General features: G+C 40.6%; 3 protein-coding genes across 3 annotated transcripts; 2 read left to right on the top strand and 1 right to left on the bottom strand.

Annotated features, from left to right (window-relative positions):
- The first annotated feature begins 5,681 nt into the window (after window positions 1-5,681).
- LOC115735015 (pentatricopeptide repeat-containing protein At5g12100, mitochondrial) lies at window positions 5,682-8,400 on the top strand. The gene has a single exon (XM_030666056.2). It carries the CDS (start codon window positions 5,746-5,748, stop codon window positions 8,188-8,190), a length of 2,445 nt encoding a protein of 814 aa, XP_030521916.1. The 5' UTR covers window positions 5,682-5,745; the 3' UTR covers window positions 8,191-8,400.
- Window positions 8,401-9,805: 1,405 nt separating this feature from the next.
- On the bottom strand, window positions 9,806-10,768 carry LOC115735018 (peroxiredoxin-2E-1, chloroplastic). Its single transcript, XM_030666061.2, has one exon. The coding sequence runs from the start codon at window positions 10,692-10,694 to the stop codon at window positions 9,999-10,001; it is 696 nt and encodes a 231-aa protein (XP_030521921.1). The 5' UTR covers window positions 10,695-10,768; the 3' UTR covers window positions 9,806-9,998.
- A 4,685-nt stretch (window positions 10,769-15,453) lies between these two features.
- LOC115735017 (enolase 2) lies at window positions 15,454-19,718 on the top strand. Its single transcript, XM_030666059.2, has 17 exons — window positions 15,454-15,638; window positions 16,095-16,158; window positions 16,388-16,452; window positions 16,549-16,596; window positions 16,717-16,803; window positions 16,885-16,965; window positions 17,250-17,351; window positions 17,447-17,527; window positions 17,754-17,828; window positions 17,937-17,999; window positions 18,249-18,326; window positions 18,513-18,707; window positions 18,825-18,875; window positions 18,960-19,048; window positions 19,130-19,181; window positions 19,271-19,327; window positions 19,490-19,718. Exons 1-17 carry the CDS (start codon window positions 15,573-15,575, stop codon window positions 19,568-19,570), a joined length of 1,335 nt encoding a protein of 444 aa, XP_030521919.1. The 5' UTR covers window positions 15,454-15,572; the 3' UTR covers window positions 19,571-19,718.
- Window positions 19,719-21,499: the final 1,781 nt, after the last annotated feature.

The following is a 21,499-nucleotide window of genomic DNA, read 5'->3' as shown; positions in this document are numbered from 1 at the left end:
GTATACTTTAGCCAACAACATCTTGTCATGCAAATTATTATCGAAATACAATCGCAATCTCTTTTTTATGCATCACTATTATAAGCATTAATAACACAACTACTTCTCTTCATTTCTCATAAAAGCAATGATAACACTCTCAAAGAATTGGTAACATGAACATCGATAACTCAAATAACCACTAACGTGAATATTGGTAACATTACCTTCAATAACTCAAATAGTAAACAACTCGATTAATCGGCTACACTTAACTAGTAAATAGGTAACTTAGTCAAATTACAAAAGTATCACTTTCAGGTTTAGTTTCACCCTTACCATTTTTTTAATACAATCAAATCTTGTGGATATCGATTAATGACAAACTCGGCCTGTAAAGAGTCATTTATTCAAGTCAAACAAGCGCAATGTGTCAACAAACAATCATCGAAACTTTCTAACACTTAACATCAAAATCCAAACTAAATTAACAACTATCAAACAACTAAGTCAAGAGTACCGAGTAGATCAACCTAACTTAGTCACTAAATTTTTCGCTTACCTTGAATAGAGATTGGGACAATTCAACGCCTTAACCACCTTCAAGGCAAAATAAAAAAGAAGAAAGATTAACAACTCTCAATCTTTCAATAGAACTAGTTCGATAAAAGAGAATAAAGCCTACAAATTTATGTAAACTGTTGAAAGATAGAAATTTTAAGTTTTGATAATAAAGGAATAAAATCTTTACTTTTGCTCAAAAAATTGGAGAACGAAAATAAATGGGGGAAGATCTCTTTTCTTTGTAAGAATAAGTAGGAGTTCTTTTGAAATTTGAATAATGGAGATAACTCAAATAAGAACAAGTAATCCAAGTTAAAAGAAATGATGAGTTGAGATTACAAGTGGCATAAGCATATGGTTCCATCCAATGATAAGGCGAATGGGAATGAAATTAAAAGACTAAGGTTAAAAGTAATGATGACCTTGGATTAAAATCATAAGGTGCAGAGATAGAAGGATTTTTGTTCCAATACAAATGCTTCAAATGACCCTAAGTGAGTAGCTAGGGTATAAGTGGCCTAATAAGATTAGCTACGAGAAGATGTTTTGATTGAAATGGGAAATGCCTTCTTCTTGATCAAGTAAATGAATGAATCATCAATAGTAGTAATTAAGGTTAAAATACATGATGTAATGCATGATATCATCACTAGACTAATTTCAATTTCATAAACTAAGGATATGTGGCTTCAAATACTTGGTGGAAAAATGAACAGAGATGTGCACAAGTTAGAGAACTACCACCGCCTCAACTATAGGATTTTCAAAATAGATATTTCAACCATTAGGGCATTGCCCCAGTGGTCACTCTTCCTATTTGGGAATAGAGAGATGGGGAGTTCGAATCCCCTCTTTTAGAAATAGTGGGGTGGGGATGCGTGAGGAGGGAGGAGGGTTTTGCAACTTACACACAGCAAATAGCACACACACAGTGTGACTTGTATAGTAGTATAGGATAGAATAGCACTAGACAAAAAAAAGATATTTTGTTAAGTTACCAAAATATTTAGGGTCTGCATGGCAACAATTCTGTTCCCAAAAACAGATTATGGTTATAATGATTTTTTTCGATTATGGTTATAATGAGTTTTTAGAGAATCGGAATGTGTTTGATAATCGTATTGTGATTCTATTCATGAATAGAAACACGTTTGATAACTGTACAAAATTTGTGTTTCCAAAAATACTTTCTCTTCCCAATTTTTTTTTATTTAAATCAATTAATTTTGTAATTACTTTAAAATTTTCTTCGTAAATTGAAGATCAATTTTCAATACACAAAAAATAATAATTTGAAATACACTTTTTTTTTTCAGCATGTTATAAATAAGATCCAAATTTTAATTTGAAAAATGTAAATGCTTCACTTTGCTACTTGTCACATACCTATGCGCATAAGCATATGTCGATATAATCGTGGACATGTTTTGCGTAAATGAAATTCAATGAGCATTTTGCACATGTTACTAGACACTGCACAACAAATATGGCTTCAAAAGTTAGGTGGTGTGGAAAATCCGCTCATCGTCATATCACTCACGCAACTTTCACTACACCCATTTCAAATCCGATCAGAATCAGTCAAATTGCACAATTCCCCCTTTTAGATATGCGGATAACGAGTCCGGAAATCGACAACCGCGTATATTCATGTCAGTTTTTAAACTCTAACCTCCATAATTTAGAGAGAGAATGACTAAATTGCATTGATCAAGGAAGTGAAAAAGAAAGAAACGGAGAGAGTCAATGACATTGAACCAATGAACTAGGAAAAGGAGAAATTGAATCTTTGTATGATGCAAGTTTAACAAGAAAAACCACGTATGCATATTCACATTTACATCGTCTCCTCGCCGAAGCTCGCCATCTCGTCGCCCAATTAGGGCGGCCCTAGTCGAGATCACTGAGGGGATGCTCGCGTTGTCCGATTAGGGTGACCCCGGTCGAGTTCAACGAGGGGAAAGTTTGCGTCGCTCGATTAGGGCAGCCCTAGTCGAGATTAGCGAGTGCGAGTCTCACCTTAGGCCAAGAGGGTGGTTGCCCTCGCCGATCTAGCGAGAGCCGCCCTATTCGGGCTCAGGCGACGAGACGGCGAATCCGGCTCAAGCGAGAAGATGAGGACATATCTCGGTCAAGCGAAACTTACCAAAGTCGTTCAACGGGAACAACGGATGACGGCGGTAGAGCTGGCGGGTCACAAGAGCGGCGGACGAAGCGGTGAATTGAGTCGCGAACGAGAGTCTCAAGAGTGTCGTGGCAGAGTATCCTTCCGAGAGGTCAAAAGCAAAGTAACGAAAGACCTTCCGAGAGGTCAAGCAAAGTAACGAAAGAAAGGAGGAAAGAAAAGGTTTTTGTGTTTTGCAAAAGTGATTATTTTTGTCAAAACCAACTTTTTTGTGGTTTTGCAAAAATGGTCATTTTTTCTTCAAAACTGATTCTGCTTCTAGAATCATAATCAAAATTATATGTGTTATCAAACATGATTCTCATTTTTTTTGCTTTTGGGAACAAAATCACAAAAACAAAATTGTTACCATGCAGACCCTTAGTAAATCAACATGTAAATAAGGAAACTAGTCCATTCTTAAAATCAATGGATCGGAAAAATATTGTGAACCCAATAAAATTATCGATGTAAAATATGAAATATTAGGAAAATCTTAACTCATAAATTTGAAACTTGAAAGTCATCAAGTAGGTGATTCGGAGCATATCGGCTCCTTTCTACAGCTAATATATCTGAAAATCAATCACCATCACTCTAAATAATTGACCCTAGCAAATGTTCATCAATTTAATCCTTATGGAATACTTTTCGAAAACTACTGGGTACGTAAAATACAATTCAGACCTACCTCTACTACACCTTTGATAATCCAATCAGTATTCCCTCTTGGGACATCTATCGTCCTCAAATTCCTTAGATATAAATTGATATAGGAATTTTCCGAATGTCACAGCACTTGGCAATCGCGGGCTTAGCCTTGCATATGGGCATTTTGGCCCTTCGCACGGCATGAATAGCCTTTTTTTTTTTTTTGTTTATGCCTCGTGTAAGCATATTTATGCTTTGTGCAATGATCCTCACATTTTTTTTTTCCTTGAGAGCATGTTTTATCTAAGCTTGTTCTCTCTCGATTTTGGCTCTCTAGAACATAAAATTTCTCCCACCTGAATTTCTCAAAATAAGATCTCCTTTGAAAATAGTGTTTCTACGCTGCTGAATTACATTTGCAAATATATCAGAAAATATGCAATTACTCTGCTCAAAATTTTAGGGAAAAATGGAGAGATTCGGGTGTTACATCCTTTCAAATTGTCATGATTTTATAAACATAATGTCATCATGATAATTTTTTTAATGATAGGGAAAATTTTACATTATTACATCTTGATAAAGTATATAGGGGATGACATGGGAATTGATTGTACAATTATTTTTTGATGATTGTTATACTAACTGTTTATTTTGGATCACAATGAATAAATATTAATTAATTAAAAATAATAATGGGGATCACTCTTTTAAGAATTTGTGCGTCAAAATGTACTGTTATTATTACAATCACCCAAAAATTATTATATTAGCAAAGTCCGGATTACATTGATGTCCGGATATCAAAGTGATAACTATAGCAACTATAGTGATTGCATTTTGTGTGCTTGACTTTTCATTATAACAATAATAAAATATGTGATTGACTTTTCATGATCATATTAATAGAAATATTCGATAGAGAGCATTAGACTCATCATTGACAATTAAAAGGTGATAATCATTATATTCACCGTCTACTTTTTTTTTTTTTTTCTAATTTCTGGAGTATTTAAAAATTCTGATGCTATTCATTTTAGAAAATTTTCAAAAAAAGGCCCAAAGTATTATTCTTTTTTCAAATAAGGGCCTGAAATGGATCTTATTTCAAATAAGGGTCCGAAGTGCTCAAATCATCTAAAAAAAAAGGGCCTAGCTGAAGGGTATTTTTGTCCTTTATGTCTTTTGCATTTTTTTTTCCTGTTTCCTTTTCTTTCTTTCTTTTTTCTTCCTTCCCATCCCCACCGGCCATCGCCTACCTCAAGCCGCCCACCCCTAGGCGGCGTTGGGCTACCCTCGCTTGGGCCGACGCCGACAAAGGTCGCCCTCGCCCGCTCAAGAGAGGGCTACCCGCACACCGGCGAGAGTCATCCTTCGACGTCTTCGACGGCAAGTCCGATGGGTTTGATACCGTAACCAAAGCTGCAGAGCAAGAGCCGCAACTCGCCTTCTGCCATAAAATTTGCCAAAGTTCCACTAGTGTGTTGAGTGGGTAGACTAATACGATTCCATCTTATTCGGAGAATGGGGCGGGGGTTGCCGTCATAATCGCAATGACGATGAGGATGAGGGTCATAAGAGCGACCCGGGCGCCAACGCCGGCCCAAGCACCCATTCGAAGTCCAAGAACTCGTAAGCAAATCGGACGATTTCTTCCAAGCGACATCGACCAAGAACTGGGTACAATATGAAGAACTGAAATTGGAGGATGAAGATGAACGACCTACCCAGTCTTTAGAATCCTCCCCGTGTGACCCAGCAAACATATTCCAACATTTTCATTCTCATTTTGTCCCTGTAACGAGTACTTCTCTAATCACTTTTATCTAGGAATTGGAAGACGCCAATCGGGCACTCGTCGGGGAGATAAAAAATGGAGACGGAGAGATCGGGGGCGGCGGACTCCCCAAGCATCGGCCGGATATGGCCTTCGACTTGGAAACCGAGTGGCCGTCGTGGTCCGGGTTGGAGTCATTGCGGCCGGGTACGGAGGCCGTTGACGGAGGCAGTGTGGGATCTAGCCACGAACGAGGAGGGGAGATGAAAATGAAAGGGAAAACATAACGAAAAAGGTAAAAAAGGTGAAAAATTAAAAGACAAAAATACCGTTTAGGCAAGCCTCTTTTTGAGATGATTTAAGTATTTCATGCCCTTATTTGAAATAAAGTTCATTTTAGGCCTTTATTTGAGAAAATGACAACACTTTATGCCCTTTTTTAAAATTTTCCCTTCATTTTATTCCTTTGTTAGATGTGTAATTATAATTACCAAACAAAATTAATAGTTGGTAGCCAAAGGCCCACTGGGCCTTCGTCCCGGTCCCTCCCAGTTCGGCTTTCACTATAGGAAGAACCAGCCTCCAGCCATGTCCGTCCGACGAACCGACAATGATGGCGAAGCGCCTCCGTTGTCTTCCGAAGCTCCTCCGCCTCGCTCCGCCCGCCAAGAGCCCGACCGCCATCTCTCTCCCCCCTTCCTCCTCTCTCTGCACAGGCCCTCCCCCGTCGACCCCCGAGCCGGCTCAAGATGTCGGCGTCCGAGACCGGGAACGCCACGAGCAAGTCCGTAGGATCCGACTTCTCCTGCAACAGGGTCGCACCGATGCTGCTCGGAGGCAAATCAAGTCCCTCGTCCTGTACGAGAAGCTCTTCTCCTCGCCTTCGGTCATATTCACTCTCTTCTCTCTCTCCTGCCCGCTCCTCAAGGGCAGCTTCTCCGACATGCTTTTGTCGGTCTATGCCGATTCCAAGCTGACCCGCGAAGCTTCCGAGGTTTATTCATTGATGAAAGGGGACGGTTTGTTTCCTAGTCTCGGTTCTTTCAACCTTTTGCTCGAGTCTTTGGTGATGAGTAAGCGGTTCGATGAGGCGCTTGTTTTTTTCGGGGAGATATTCCGGTCTGATGTGAGGCCGGACCGGTTTACGTTTGCGAAAGCCATTCAGGCTGCGGCGAAATTGGGGGACTCGAGTAGGGGCTTCGAGTTGATGGATGATATGAAGAGGAGAGGGATTAATCCGAATGCGTTTATCTACAATCTGATGATCAGTGCGCTTTGCAAAGAGAAGAGGGTAAGGGATGCGGAGAAGTTGTTTGATGAAATGTCTAAGAAAAATGTGGTTGCCACCGTGGTCACTTATAACTCGTTGATTGATGGGTATTGTAAGATGGGGGAGATGAAGAAGGCGTTTGACCTGAGGGAGAGGATGGACAGGGAGAATGTGCAGCCTAATCTCATCACATTCAATTCGTTGCTTTATGGCCTGTGCCGAGCACAGAGGATGGAGGAGGCAAAGAGAGTGATGGATGAGATGGAAGCTCATGGCCTCGTGGCCGATGGTTTCACATACAGCATTCTTTTCGATTGCCATCTTAGGTCTGGCAACGTGGATGCGTCATTGGACCTTTGTGATGAAGTTTTGGGGAAAGGTGTTAAAATGAATATGTACACTTGTAGCATCTTGTTGAATGCTTTGTGCAAAGCAGGGAAGTTGGAGAAGGCTGTGGAGGCTTTGGATAAGTTGATCGCGGATGGACTTGATCCAGATGTCGCTGTATATAACACGCTTGTGAGCGGATATTGTCAGAGAAATGATCTGGATGGAGCCATTTCAATGATCGAACAAATGGAAGTTGCTGGGGTGAAGCCAAATTCTGTTAGCTTCAATTGCTTGATCAGCAAGTCATGCGACCTGAAGAAGATGGAGAGGGCGGAGTATTGGGTACAGAAGATGTCGGACAAGGGAGTTTCAGCAAATGTGGAGACATTTAACATTTTGATTGATGGCTATGGACGCATGTGCCATTTTGATAGGTGCTTTCAGGTTCTAGAACAAATGGAAAACAATGGTTTAAAACCAAATGTTGTGAGCTATGGGTCTCTAATAAATTGTCTATGCAACGATGGTAAGCTCATTGAGGCTGAATGTGTACTTGGGGATATGGTAGCTCGAGGGATATTGCCAAATGCGCATATATTCAATATGCTAATTGACAGCAGTTGTGCTGCTGGAAAGATGAATACTGCCTTCACTTTCTTTCAGGAGATGCTGAAAAGTGAGATTGCTCCAACAGTTGTTACATATAATGCTCTGATTAATGGGTTATGCAAAAGTGGGAAGCCACTGGAAGCGGAGAACTTGATTCCCCGGATGACAAGTAATGGCTATGCTCCTGATGTTATCACATACAACTCTCTGATCTCAGGATATTCTGGTGTAGGGAATTCCCAAAAGTGTCTCGAGTTATACGAGAAAATGAAAGCTTTGGGAATTGGGCCCACTTTAAAAACATACCATCCATTAATTAGTGGATGCAGCAAAGAAGGAACAACTGTTGTGGATAGACTACTTGAGGAAATGTCGGAGATGAATTTGGCTCCCGATAGATTGGTATGTAATGAAGTCATTCGATGTTATGTCGAGCATGGAGACGTTCAGAGGGCTTTTGCTGTGTACCAGGATATGTTAGATCGGGGACTTCAGGCCGACAAAATGACTTTCAATAACTTGATTAGGGGGCGGTTCAAAGAAGGAACTTTGTCTTCAGTGAATGATCTTGTTAATTGCATGAAGGCCAGTAACTTGTCTCCTAAAGCAGATACCTATCATGTACTGGTAAAGGGATATTGTGATCAAAAAAATTTTGTTGGGGCATATGCTTGGTATAGAGAAATGATCGAGAATGGTTTCTCGTTGAATGACTCTTCATGCCATGAGCTAATTGCTGGCCTCAAACAAGAGGGGAACTTACGAGAATCCGAGGTAGTTTGCTTGGAAATGAGCAATCCGAATCCTGGTAGTGATGAAAACCTCTCCCTGGTTGCAAAGATGTAGTCAATAAAGCAGGTCAGACAATTCGCGTCAACAGAGATTGGCCTCAAGTTTGAAATGCATCAAGTTATCTGCCTCAACTTGGTCTTGGATAAATCTGCCAGAATCATGGTGGATTTAATTCTGTAAATGCGTGGGTTGTGTTACCTGCTATGTGTCATATTTATAAGGACAGCTGGACTTTCCAGCATAAACTCACTAGCTTCCCTTTGATGTCGAAGTAAATTGGATCCCCAAAAGAAACCTAAAGAAATTCAAGAGCGAACAAAGATTGGCTTCAGTTGGCTCCCTGCCAGTCTCATGGTCCATATTGTTCTATTGCTAGCAGGTCACTCCATTTAATGGTTTTCTGGATTCTGTTCGAGATGGTCATGTCATACCACCGGACAAAACCGACCTTTATCGGGCTTTTAGAATCTGTAAGGATGAGCGAATTGATCATAACCGAGAAACTTGGAGATACGCTCGAGGTTAAAGCAGCCAACAAATTGCCAAAAAAGCCTAGATTCAGGTTTGGAGCTCGGTGCGCAATAGTACTAGGTATTGAACTGTTGAACAATTGAGTCCATTAGTGGATTTGAATTCTGTAATGCATAACTGTTGTCTTCTGATTCACTCGGAAAAGTGGAATGCAACCGTGCCCGGAGGTTTGTCCCAGGAGGAATTCAACTGTCCTCTGGTAGAGCGAGCAGCCCAAGGGCTCGTACATGCAGTTTCACCTTGCTCTTGGCGAATATTTGGCCCCGTGAAGAGGCCGAACAGAATAACCTCACGATTCGCCATGAAAATACGCTGCTCACTTTGCCAGTCACCCCGTTATTATCGAGCCGGTTAAGGACCGATGAGATCATTTCGATGTCAGTTGCACAATGGAAAGCTGATCGATAATCACAAGGTCAGGCCAGAGAGAAGAGACTACCAAAACTACTGGTACTACTGGAGCGCATGTTAAACTGCATTGCACTGGTTATAGGTGCAGAAACTGAAACTGGCCTTTGTAAATACGCCAACAGTCGTCGACAGAAACAAACATGTAATTGGGGAGGATCACACACAGAGCGGACGGTCACATTTAGCTCAAGACCACGACTTCTTCTGCTTAGCTCAAAGATTTACGACGTTTTAAACCTGAGGGATATGGAGGAGTCTAGGCTTAAGTTCCCCCATTCTTCTTTCTTTCACAGCTGCTGCACAGACAGAAACGGCCCCATCGAACAACCAATTCAACCACCAACCAACCTACCTATGTACGTGGTCCTAATATGTTTTACCTGGAACCAAACCTTGCATCACCAACTAGTTTCTGTTCCCAGTTGATTTCGATCCTCACGGGAACCAAAAAGGGTCGAACCAGAAGCCCGTCTTCTAGGCCATTGCCAAGATCACAGAGCCAAGGTGTTGGGAACTTGGAAGACACAGGATGCGGTGCAATGCCACCATCCACTACAACCTTTGGAAGAGATAAGAGAACTTTCAATCGAAACGCGGCTCAGAAACGTTTTCAGGGTCCGCCCAACAAGAAGCAGACTCCCCATGACCGTGAAACTGTAATTTGCAATGTCATTCCCAGCATATAGAACAACAAAACAACCGCACCAGGAAGAGAGAAAACGCAAAATCTTGAAATCCCCAGAAGGGAAAATCCCTGTTCAAGTGTCTGCATTAAACCGCAGTTCCAATTCCATCTCAATTTATTAGGCACAGGTCGGAACTAAAACTCTTATCAAACTCAGAACCCAACAAGAGCCTCAACCCCTCAACACCAGCCAAAAAAAAAACAAAACAAAACAAAGAGGAAAACTTGCAAACATCTACAGGACTTTGAGCATATCCTCGGCACCACTGAAGGTGAAGGCCCCACCTTCCTCCAGGTTGAGCACCTTCACGACGCCGTCCTCCGCGAGCAGCGCATACCGCCGCGACCGCACCCCGAGCCCCACCGGCTGGTCGGTCAGGTCGAGCTCGCACCCAATCGCCCTCGTGAAATTCCCGTTCCCGTCCGACAGCAGCATGACCGCGTCGCCGATCCCCAGGCTCTCCTTCCACGCCCGCATCACGAAGGCGTCGTTCACCGAGATGCACGCGATGGTGTCCACGCCCTTCGCCTTCAGCTCCCCCGCCTTCTCCACGAACCCCGGCAGGTGCTTCTGCGAGCACGTCGGGGTGAAGGCCCCCGGGACGGCGAAGAGGATCGACTTCTTCCCGGCGGTGAGGGCGGAGACCGTGGTGGTCTGGAGCTCGCCGGCGGGGTCGAAGTAGGAGAGGCTGGCGTCCGGGAGCTTGTCGCCCACGGATATGGCGGCGCGGGTGGGGGTGGCGGCGGTGGAGAGGCGGAGGGGCTTGCCGAGGCGGACGAGGCGGCGGGGGATGGCGAGGGAGGAGCGGCGGGGGACGGCGAGGGAGGCGAAGGAGAGGGATTTGGGAGGGAGAAGGGAGGAGGCGGCGGCGGCGGTGGCGGTGGCGGAGGTGGTGGTGAGGAGTCTGGAGATGGAGAGAGAAGCTGCCATTGCTGCTAGAGAGAGAGAGAGAGAGAGAGCAGGGCTGCAACTGCGAGTTTGTGGGAAGGGACGGGGCGACGGAGATATGGTAGATTATTTTGCTCTAAAACAATTTTATAAAAATAATAATAATATTTAACATTTTTATTTGGGCGGAGAGGACAATGAGGAGTGGGAGGGAGATCTGTACAGGAGGGACACGTGGGCCTCTGCTGGGCTTCACCGCGGACACCTCTCTTTCTCCGCTACCTGGGCTTTTCCGAAACCAAGCCTTGGTCCCCGGTTGTCGTCGGCGGTTCGGAATCAGATATTCTACCCGAAGACTCCACCCTCTTTCTTTTTTCCTTTTTATTTTCATTTGCGATTTTTTTTTTGGTCGGGATTTTTTATTAGTGATTGACCTAGTGTGTAACGTGATCTCTTAAATTTATTTAATGTGTGATTCATGAATTTTAACTCATTATGCAACTTCGTCCTTAAACTTTTGATACATATTCAATTTAGTCCCTTTTTATTTTATTTTATCTAATGTTTAATTTAACCCCTAGAATATATGAAAACGTTCAATATTATCTTTTCATTTATTAAAGCTCGGGGACAATATTAAGCATTCTCATACAGCGGTTCATCGGTCATATTGAAAGTTTAAGAGTGATATTGTGCGTTGGGTTAAATTTCAAATATCACATTGAATAATTTTTTATTATTTTTTTCTTTTTTTAAAATTTATTTATTTTATTCATTTTCCCCTCGCCAGGCTCTTCGGCCTCTTGTGCTTTCGATGCCACCAAAGGTCTCGAAATCTTATCGTCTGTCGAAGCCTCTTCGGCCGATGCATGCCATGAATTGAAAATTCCAACCATTTATTAGCTTTTGTTCAGAGAAAATTCCAACCCTTTACGTGACAGACGTCGGCAAACGTAGAGCCAAATATCTGCCCCCCATCTGTGAGAAAATATTCGGTGATTCGTAACACCACGTCATCAGTCCACGTAGGCATATGTGCTCCACTCAAAAGGCGACATGTGTCCAATGACATGGACAAGCTGAAAAATAAAATTAAACAAAAAAAACGGGCATCTATCTTCGCTCCCATTCTCTCTTTCCAATCCGGTGTACCCGAGCATCAATGCCGTTGAGCAATTATCACGTGCATTGGGACCACCACGCAGGCTCGATGCACGTGATCCGTTAGATTATAGGGATTCTACGTGTGATCAATCGAGTCAACGAATTGCATGCACTGGACGACTACAATCTTCTTGTATCCAATAATCCGTCATGCCCACTAAAATGAAAAACGAACCAAAGAAAATTATTATTGATTCGGGGAATTTGTGGTTCATTCTTGTTTTCGATGCGTTTGTCACACGAACTAACGTAGTCGTGACGTTGAGTTTGGAATATGATGCAAAAATTTGATACATTCACATAAGAAATATAGCTAGAAAGAAATCTAAGTTCGAGCACGTCAATATATTTAGTTGACACATCTTTGTTCAAAAGCCAACGAGTATGGATTAATTGAGGTATATTACCTATTTCACATCACATCAATTCTTCGATATATAACTTTTTAACATAACTCTTACTTGTGTTTATCTTAACATGAGATGTGAACGTAAGCACTCTAATTTTTTTTTTATAACATCCAGATCTCACATCAGATTGGAAAAAGACCTTTTTGAGCATTTCATAAATAAGACCCTTATGTGGGTACTCAAGTACTGCTATTGTCCGTGTGGCATTCTGAATTACGGCCTAATGTGCATTATGATCTCCGAACTTTAACTCAATGTGTAATGTGATCCATCAACTTTTAATACATATTCAATATAGTCCTTAACATGAAACATTTTCATATAGTTTAGGGACTACATTGAACATGTACCCAAAAGTCCAAGGATCGCGTTGAACAAATTAAAAGTTCATAGATTACGTTGCAAATTAGACTAAAGTTCATGGACATTGGATCAATTTTCAAGAACCATTTGTGTCATTTTCCATGTGTATATATACAATCAGAATTTCGATATAATTTAAGTAGCATTTTTACCATAACAAACCGAGACCTAATCAAAAGAAAAAAAAAAAAAACACTGGCCCCTAGATTCTTCTCTTGTTCTTTTTTTTTTTTTTAAATTTACAAGTCAAGGCATGGATGCATAGTTTCAACTACCTAGAGATCTATGGAGTACCTAACAAGTCTGACCAACCGGTTAAATCCAGACCTTAGCTTGTGCATTTGGTCCGAATCAAGGAAATTTGCATACAATTGGTGAGATTTGAATGGACCACGTCTAGTTTTTGAGCTGGAATATCTGAAATCCATACGCCAGTTCTGATATTGTTAGATTCTTCTTGAACATGAATACGGGGTATATCATGTTTCATTCATATGAAACGGTCATACTTTATGCTTGTTCCGACGGACACTAAAGTACAAATGGGAAAGTGAAGTATGTTCTCTTTCAAAGTTCAGCTATAGTCCTCTATGGTATCAATAACCCCACCGTGAACCAATTGAACCCTGGATTTGCATAATGAAACCCGAAGCAGACATTTTGATCAAGTCCATCCTTCATTAAGATTCGAAATTGGCCGTGTGTACTCTAATTTTCCTCTCATTTGAACCACTTAAACATATGGCGGGGAAAAATGTTAAAAAAGTTCTAAACATATTGTATTAGTGTCAATTCAATCATAAACATTTTGTATTTGTACCAATTAAGTCCTAAACCTTTTATTAGTGCCAATTCGGTCCTAAACCTTTTACAATAGTGCCAATTTAGTCCTAAAAATTTTGCATTTATGTCAATTGAGTCAATTCAGCCAATTTTGATTGAAAATCATTGGCATAGACGTCAATTATCCTACGTGGCATGATTAGCGCTAACGTGGATATTTGTTAATATTTTTTTATATTTTAAATAATTTAAAAAAAACAAAAAAATGCTTAAAAAATTATTTAAAATATTAAAATAATATTTTAAAAAAATCCAAGTTAGCGCTAGCCGTGCCATGTAGGATAATCGATGTCCACGTCAGCGATTTTTTGTCAAAATTGACCAGATTAACTCAATTGGTATAAATATAAAAAATTTAAGACTGAATTGACAATAATACATAAGGTTTAAGACTAAATTAGCACCAATAAAAGGTTTAGGATTTAATTGGTACCGATGCAAAATGTTTAGGACTGAATTGGCACAAAAAAAAAATGTTTATGACTAAATTGACACTAATGCAATAAGTCTATAACTTTTTTGACATTTCTCCCCATATGGCGAGGTAGAGAAAGCCAATCTATTGGAACTTGCTACTCAGCCGCTGGTGTAGGTGCAATCAAATCAGTAACACAAGATGATAAACACCGTTCTGAAGCTTGAGAAGCCGAGACTTGAGCCGGAATTCGCTAGATGATTAAATGGTGCTAGTTTTAACTCTCTCAAACGCGTGCAAGTCCAATTTTAGGCTGAAATCACAATACATCATGGATGTCATCATAGTGACTACAGAATTGAGTACGAGATCAAACTCAACTAGGAGTGCACAAGTTCATAGCAGCTCACTTAGGTTGAGAAGCACCATCAATTGTGCTTGCACTCGCCTAACTCTAATATACCAAATCACATTGTAGGATAACTCAATAAGGGGATACCCCGAGTATTATTTAGTATGCGCAATGCTTCGCCAAGATTCAAATGCATGGATGTGAGCATTAAATGAACAACTCGGACATCATATAAGGGTTAGATGTATGATTACAAAGAAATGATCTTGCGCGATTTATCTAATCACGCGAAATATGACACGAATTATGAAATTATAATAGAATAATGCATCAGAGATATCTAATGATATCTCTGACATCCCTTTAGACTCAATTTGTATCACACACTTGAAATCACTTAGCATCCTCCAGTTTTGATATCAATTTTTTTTTTGGTCAAAGATATCAAATTATTTAAGAGGTAAATAGTTAGAAGAAAATAGAAACATTGTTTTAATGGAGAACCCTGTCTAATTATTCGTTATCTTGGATTTTTTTTTGTTTAAAAAGTTTTGCAAATTAATTTCCTGAAAAATATATCTATATACAATTTTTAATTATATAAAAGTCCCGTAATTGATTATTAAACAGAGAACTAATTTTTTTCCCCAAATAACCAATAAGGCACGTTACATGATTTTAAGCAACTAAACTAAATTACCACTTTATGATAAATGCTAAATTATCATTAAAAAAAATTACATGATTATTTTACTTTGGTAAATTAAAAGAATCGGCCTTTTTTTTCCCTTACAAACTTGAGTTGTTTTTATAATTCCATCCTTAAACTTTTAATTCATCTATTCATGTCCATAAATTTTTTAAACAAATTCTTTCCATAATAGTTCAGACCAACTTGAGCTGACATGGCCGTGATATCATATTGACATGTGACGTAGGGCACAAGCCACCATGGATTTCCTTATGAAGTTTTGCCTCCATCAACAAGTCAACATGGAAAAATTTTTGCTTGGAAAGCTCTAGTCACCTCTGGAAAACTCTTCCAACATCTTCCTCGGACTGGTCCTGACGGGACGGCCACGTCAACTCAATGGATTAGGATCGATGTCAGGGAGATTTGATTGGAAAATTAATGCAAATGTAAAGATTTACTTTAGACAAATTGAAACCAGAGGACTTGATTGGTAAAATTGTGTATAAGTTCGGGGCCGAAATAGAGACGCTGATAAAATTCAGCCGCCTCGAAAGGAAAATCGTCAAAGTCCGTGAACTTGACTTCTTCTACACGTCTCGAGCATTTGCTACTCACTTCCGGTGTTCCGCTCTCTCTCTCTCTCTCTCTCTCGATCGATCTGAGCTTGAGCTTCGTCGTCATGGCTAAAATCAAGTCCATCAAGGCGAGGCAGATCTTCGACAGCCGCGGCAATCCTACGGTCGAGGTGGGTTTGGCATCGGACGTTTTCTCTTCCATCCAGTCACTTCCCAACATGCTATCTGTTCTTCGTTGTTCACCCTCTCTCAGCTTGTCCTTTTTCATTTTGCGTGACTTTCTCGATCGGGTTTCGTGGCTAATCCTGTGTTGTCGTGGGCGGTAATTCTTAGCTACTTTCCTGGGAAAAAGTTCTGATGATGTCGTGTCGTTTCCCAGGGTGGCGTGTCTTGTCTCTGTGTCGTTTTACCAGTCCTACACGAGGCTGATTCATTTTCAGTGATACGGTGAAGTCTGAATTCAGTATTTAATGGAAGTATTAACCATGTTGAGTTTTTTTTCCAACTTCGGTAATATGAATAAAGAGGGAAAATTTAAACTTAATGATGATGGTTTCATGAACGTTGGTGTCTGGGGCTGTTCTCAATTTGCCTTACCGATTTAAGGGTGATGTGATCTATTACAGGCTGATGTTACTCTAGACGATGGGACTTTTGCGAGAGCTGCTGTTCCTAGTGGTGCCTCCACTGGTTAGTGATCTTTCTACGTGCTGGCGATCCTCCATTTTGAGCATTTACAATGATGCGGGTTGCACTGGGATCAATAAAAGGCCAAATTAGGCCGAGATTATGTAGTACTATCGTGTGTTTGTTACTTAGATGGAACTGCATGAAAGCAGCTATGGCTGTGGCAAAAACCAGGAGGAATTGTTAGGAAATTGAGGGCAATTGCGTATCTTAACTAATGGTTGGCTTCCAGGGATTTACGAGGCCCTTGAACTAAGAGACGGTGGTTCTGACTACCTGGGAAAGGGTGTTTCCAAGGTTATACCACTTAGTGTTACCATGTTGTCTTTCATCATTTTTTTATTTTTTTGCCACTTGTATTGACGAGTATTTGCCATTTCTATGCATATTTAGGCTGTTGAGAATGTGAACACAATAATTGGTCCCGCCTTGGTTGGCAAGGTCTGTTTCAAACTCATGTCAACTTATATGTTAATAAGTTTGGGATAAACAAAATGTTAATGTAGACTAATGTATTTTGTCATCCTACTATGTAACAATTATCTTTGTTTTATTTTTCAGGATCCAAGGGATCAGATTGCTATTGATAACTTCATGGTCCAACAGCTTGACGGAACTGTAAATGAGTGGGGTTGGTGTAAGCAAAAGGTATTTATCTAATTCATTCTTGTTCACGTAGTGCATGTTGGAGTGAACCCTATTGACTGTAGTAAACTTTTTGTTGTAAAGCTTGGAGCCAATGCCATACTTGCAGCGTCTCTTGCTGTCTGCAAAGCTGGAGCTGCTGCTAACAAGTTGCCTCTTTACAAGGTTCGTTATAGTTCAGCGCTGCCACAATCAGCTTTCTTTTTTTGTTTCATGAGTTTGCTATGGACTTATTGCACTAAGATCGGTGTTGGCATTCTGGATTATGTTGTTCTAGGAAAAAAATTTATGCAGTGTTTTCTCAAATATCGTACAAAGGGAAACTCGACTTTGTTACTGATCGTAACAGAGAAACTGCATCACGAATCACAATCACTTGGTACTATGGTGATCTCCCGGTTCTGTGTTAACCCAAGTAAGGGTATGATACCATTTATCTATGGATGCAGCATATTGCGAACATTGCTGGTAACAGCAAATTGGTGTTGCCTGTTCCTGCCTTCAATGTAATTAATGGTGGGTCACATGCTGGAAACAAACTTGCAATGCAGGTCTGTAATGGTCTATCGAGTACTAATGCCAAATACTTTTAAATGTTCAATTTATTCCTTAACATATTGATATAATTTCTCTGTGCCTTCTACAGGAATTTATGATTCTTCCTGTTGGTGCTTCCTCATTTAAGGAAAGCATGAAGATGGGTGTGGAAGTTTATCACCACTTGAAGGTATTCAGAAACTTGGAATCTATAACCTAAATCTCTGTAACTTCGCAAGTGTAGAATGTTCCTCGGAACACATGGTTAAACTAATTTCTTTATTGGTAGCATCATGACTTTAGCTTGGGTGGCTTTTCTGTTTGTAGGACTCTTGCTTTATGATTGATTAATTCTCTTCGTTTACTATTGCTGTGACATTATTTTACTGTCTCTCTGATTGGGCTCTTTCTCGCAGGCTGTTATTAAGAAGAAATATGGTCAGGACGCAACTAATGTTGGTGACGAAGGTGGTTTTGCTCCTAACATTCAGGTAAACCTTTTGATTAGCGAACCTTGGACCTGCAATAACCCATGTTGGCCTCAATTTTGTCCGCAATATTTCCAGGTGAAGCATTATAATGTGTTTGTGAATATACAGGAAAACAAGGAAGGTTTAGAATTGCTCAAGACTGCCATTGCAAAAGCAGGTTACACTGGCAAAGTGAGTTCCCAGGCTTTCTTGTTTTCCTAGGCATTTGAATTCCAAGAGAACTGCAGAAACTAAGCATGTCATTATCTTCGCATCCTCCTCCCCCTGTATATTTCATTTTACCTCTTGCATTGCCTGCTATTTCAAAATGGTGACACGCTGCTCATAGGAGGGCACTGTTAGGAACCATTGAAGCCAAGCAATGTGTTTATTCAAAATGTCTGGTAGGGCTCTTTACCATTTCCCATCTGTTTATTTCAGGTTGTTATTGGAATGGATGCTGCTGCATCCGAATTCTACTGCGAGGATAAAACATATGATTTGAACTTCAAAGAAGAGGTAAGTTTCTCTTATTATTGAGTATATAAGAATGCAGTTCTTTAAAATTAAAAGCAGGCGATGCTTCTGTCCTAAGATTGAGTGATTTCTCTTTCAAAATCAACTTAAGTTTGAATTTGCCTAAGAAAGAACTGATTGTTCGTTCTGATTTAAAATGTGAATCCCTCATTCTTTTGGTCTATTCAGAACAATGATGGATCTCAGAAGATCTCTGGAGATGCTCTCAAAGATCTGTACAAGTCATTTGTGAGTGAGTATCCTATCGTCTTGATTGAGGATCCATTTGACCAGGACGATTGGGAACACTACTCCAAACTAACCTGTGAAATTGGAGACAAAGTCCCGATCGTAGGAGATGATCTGTTGGTCACCAATCCCAAGGTCAGCTTGCGCATTTAGTTACTCATCATTCTCTCTCTCTCTCTCTCTCTCTCTCTCTCTCTCTCTCCGCAAGCGCGCTTGCGGAGAAACACCATATGAACAATTCATTTTCTGCAGAGGGTTGAGAAGGCGATCAAAGAGAAGGCCTGCAATGCTCTTCTTCTCAAGGTACTCTGTAGATCTATTCAACTGACAATACACCGCAAAACATAAGTAAATACCATTGCTGATTAGTATTGCTAGCATTGATAGGTAAATCAAATCGGGTCTGTTACCGAGAGCATCGAAGCTGTGAAGATGTCCAAGCGAACTGGGTGGGGCATCATGGCTAGCCACCGCAGGTATGGTTATCTGCTTCAATCCATACTTTCTTCTTCAGCCAAAATGTGGGTAGCTAATGTCATCTGCAATATTGATTGCAGTGGAGAAACAGAGGACACTTTTCTTGCTGATCTTTCTGTGGGTCTGGCCACGGTAATATACAGCATGTTTTCACCATACGATGTATTGCGAAATCATCCCCTAACTGGTTTTTCTCATGTGGGTGAAACCCTCTGTAACAGGGTCTACTCAAGACTGGAGCTCCATGCAGGTCAGAGCGTCTGGCAAAATATAACCAGGTTGGGTTTTATCAGTTTCATGTTAGGTGTTGACTTCTGATTTTTATTTTGTTAAGAGAATCAGAGTCTATCTCAACAATTATTGCTCAAATTTCAGAAGATGAAACGGTTGCTTATGTTGCATGATATAATTATGCACTTGTCATTCCCCTGAACATGCAGCTCTTGCGCATTGAAGAGGAGCTCGGCTTGGATGCTGTCTATGCCGGAGCAAACTTCCGCATGCCGGTTGAACCCTACTAGAACCAAAGCGACCTTTTGGTTTATGCATATCCAGGTGTTCTGGCTGCAGTACTTGTTTGGACTCGATAATTTCGAAGCATGGATTCTAACAATAAAAGAAATACTATATGCCCGCAGCGGTCGTGCTGTGTTCTAAGAGGAGCTTCTGGTGAAGGGTATGTTCATATGTTGTGTCTTGAGGCTCGACCATCCTGAAGCTGGTGTTATGAAACTTCTGAAAGATTGTTTGTGCATCACCTTCTCAAAACCTCGTTAAACCCGAATCGACCCTATCTTTAGTTGGTGATTGGTGGCCATTCACTGTGTGCGTGCCACGCTGGATTTAGAGCATGATCGAGACGTACAAACTGAAACTGAGTTGACTCTTATAGTCTAATACCTCGGGGTATCTTTCATGTGTGTATGTAGTTGACTATATTACTGCAGCATCTTTGTGACACAAGTTTTGATGTCATTAGCATGCGTGGAGGTGGCAAAATGGGTCTAGAATTCATATTTGACCCTTATCTAATGGTGGTGGGTCATAAATGAACTCTTTAAATTTAAAAGTAGGTCATAAATGGATTGTTTAGAAATTTAATGGGTCGTTAATGGATTTTAAACAGGTTATAAATGTGTTAGCTGTAGTAACTATTTTAAGTGGCAAATAAATTTTCTGGATATATATTTTTTTATTTAATATTTTATTTTATTTTTCATATTTTATTTTTCATATTTTTCTTTTTTTTTCCCTCCTTTTCCTCCTACCTTCACCTACCTCTACCTAACTCCTCCACAACGGTCACTAGCGAGCCCTGAGCTCCCGAGCCTTAGGCGAGGCGAGCTTGAGGCTCGTCGGGATTTGGCCTCGAGCTTGCGAGATCTTGCTCTCGTTGGCCTTGGGCGAGCTCTAGGTCGTCGGGACTCGATCGGTAGTTGGAACTACGGACCGTCGTCGAAGCCTTGCAACAGGCAGATGGAGGAGGACGAGAAAAAAAAAATACTAAATTTATATTGCATAAAAGGGTTTTAGTAATATATATATATATAAAATCAAATCATATGAAACGAGCATTGTATTTGGTTAAATATAAGAATATTTAAGAAATACGGGTAGGATCGGTTATGGGTGATTAAAATTTGTATAATATGAAAATGGATTAAAACGGGTTAAATGGGTCAATATGTGTTGGATCATATTCGATTCGAGTCACCCATTTGACACCTCTAGGTATGTGAAAATAACAAATTGGCTGCATTTGGTTGGACTTTTAGGAAAAGCCTTTGGGAAATTTATAGTGACTTTAAGTCAAAAAGAGTTTTTCGAAATGTAAATTGTGTTTGGTAAAGTACAATTCAAAAAAATGCATTGGAAGTAACGATGGTTTAAATGGCAAATCTAGCCCTGGCGTCCATCACTTGAGGTCGCACAATCTCGGGCGAGGCTCACCAGAGCCAAATGATGTGGTGTCGCTAGCAACGTGTCGGGAGGTGGTCAGTGAACCAGAGGAGACGGAAACAGATCCGAGCCACGAACAGTCCCGAGTGACCCGTAACGATGACAACAAACATTCTTAAAGAGTCAGCCTTGGACATGCCTGTCAATTTCGTGTCTCCTTGTCTAATAAATCTTTGAATTTTTTGCATTCGTCTAGAACACTTGCGACTTGGGATTCAAGCAAAACTCGCGCATGGGTTCGTGACGTCCAAGCCTCGTGCGAAACAGCTTCAACGCATGCCGGTTTGAGCACGACTTTGGATTGAATTATGCCGCGGAAGATTTCTCATGTCTCAAAAGGTGCTATTGTGAATGGCGTCGATATCCGAAAAAAGGACATCACAACAAACGTCGTAACTTTCGTACGTTACTCACTCACTTGAGGCGATAATTATTTTTTCGATCAATTAAGTGTTATAATTTTCGTATAGTACTTACTAAATTACTTGATT

This window comes from Rhodamnia argentea, chromosome 10 (assembly GCF_020921035.1).
Source record: "Rhodamnia argentea isolate NSW1041297 chromosome 10, ASM2092103v1, whole genome shotgun sequence".
Classification (NCBI taxonomy): domain Eukaryota; kingdom Viridiplantae; phylum Streptophyta; class Magnoliopsida; order Myrtales; family Myrtaceae; genus Rhodamnia; species Rhodamnia argentea.
The sequence above is the reverse complement of the archived record's forward strand: the minus strand, read 5'-3'. Positions and strand labels throughout refer to the sequence as shown.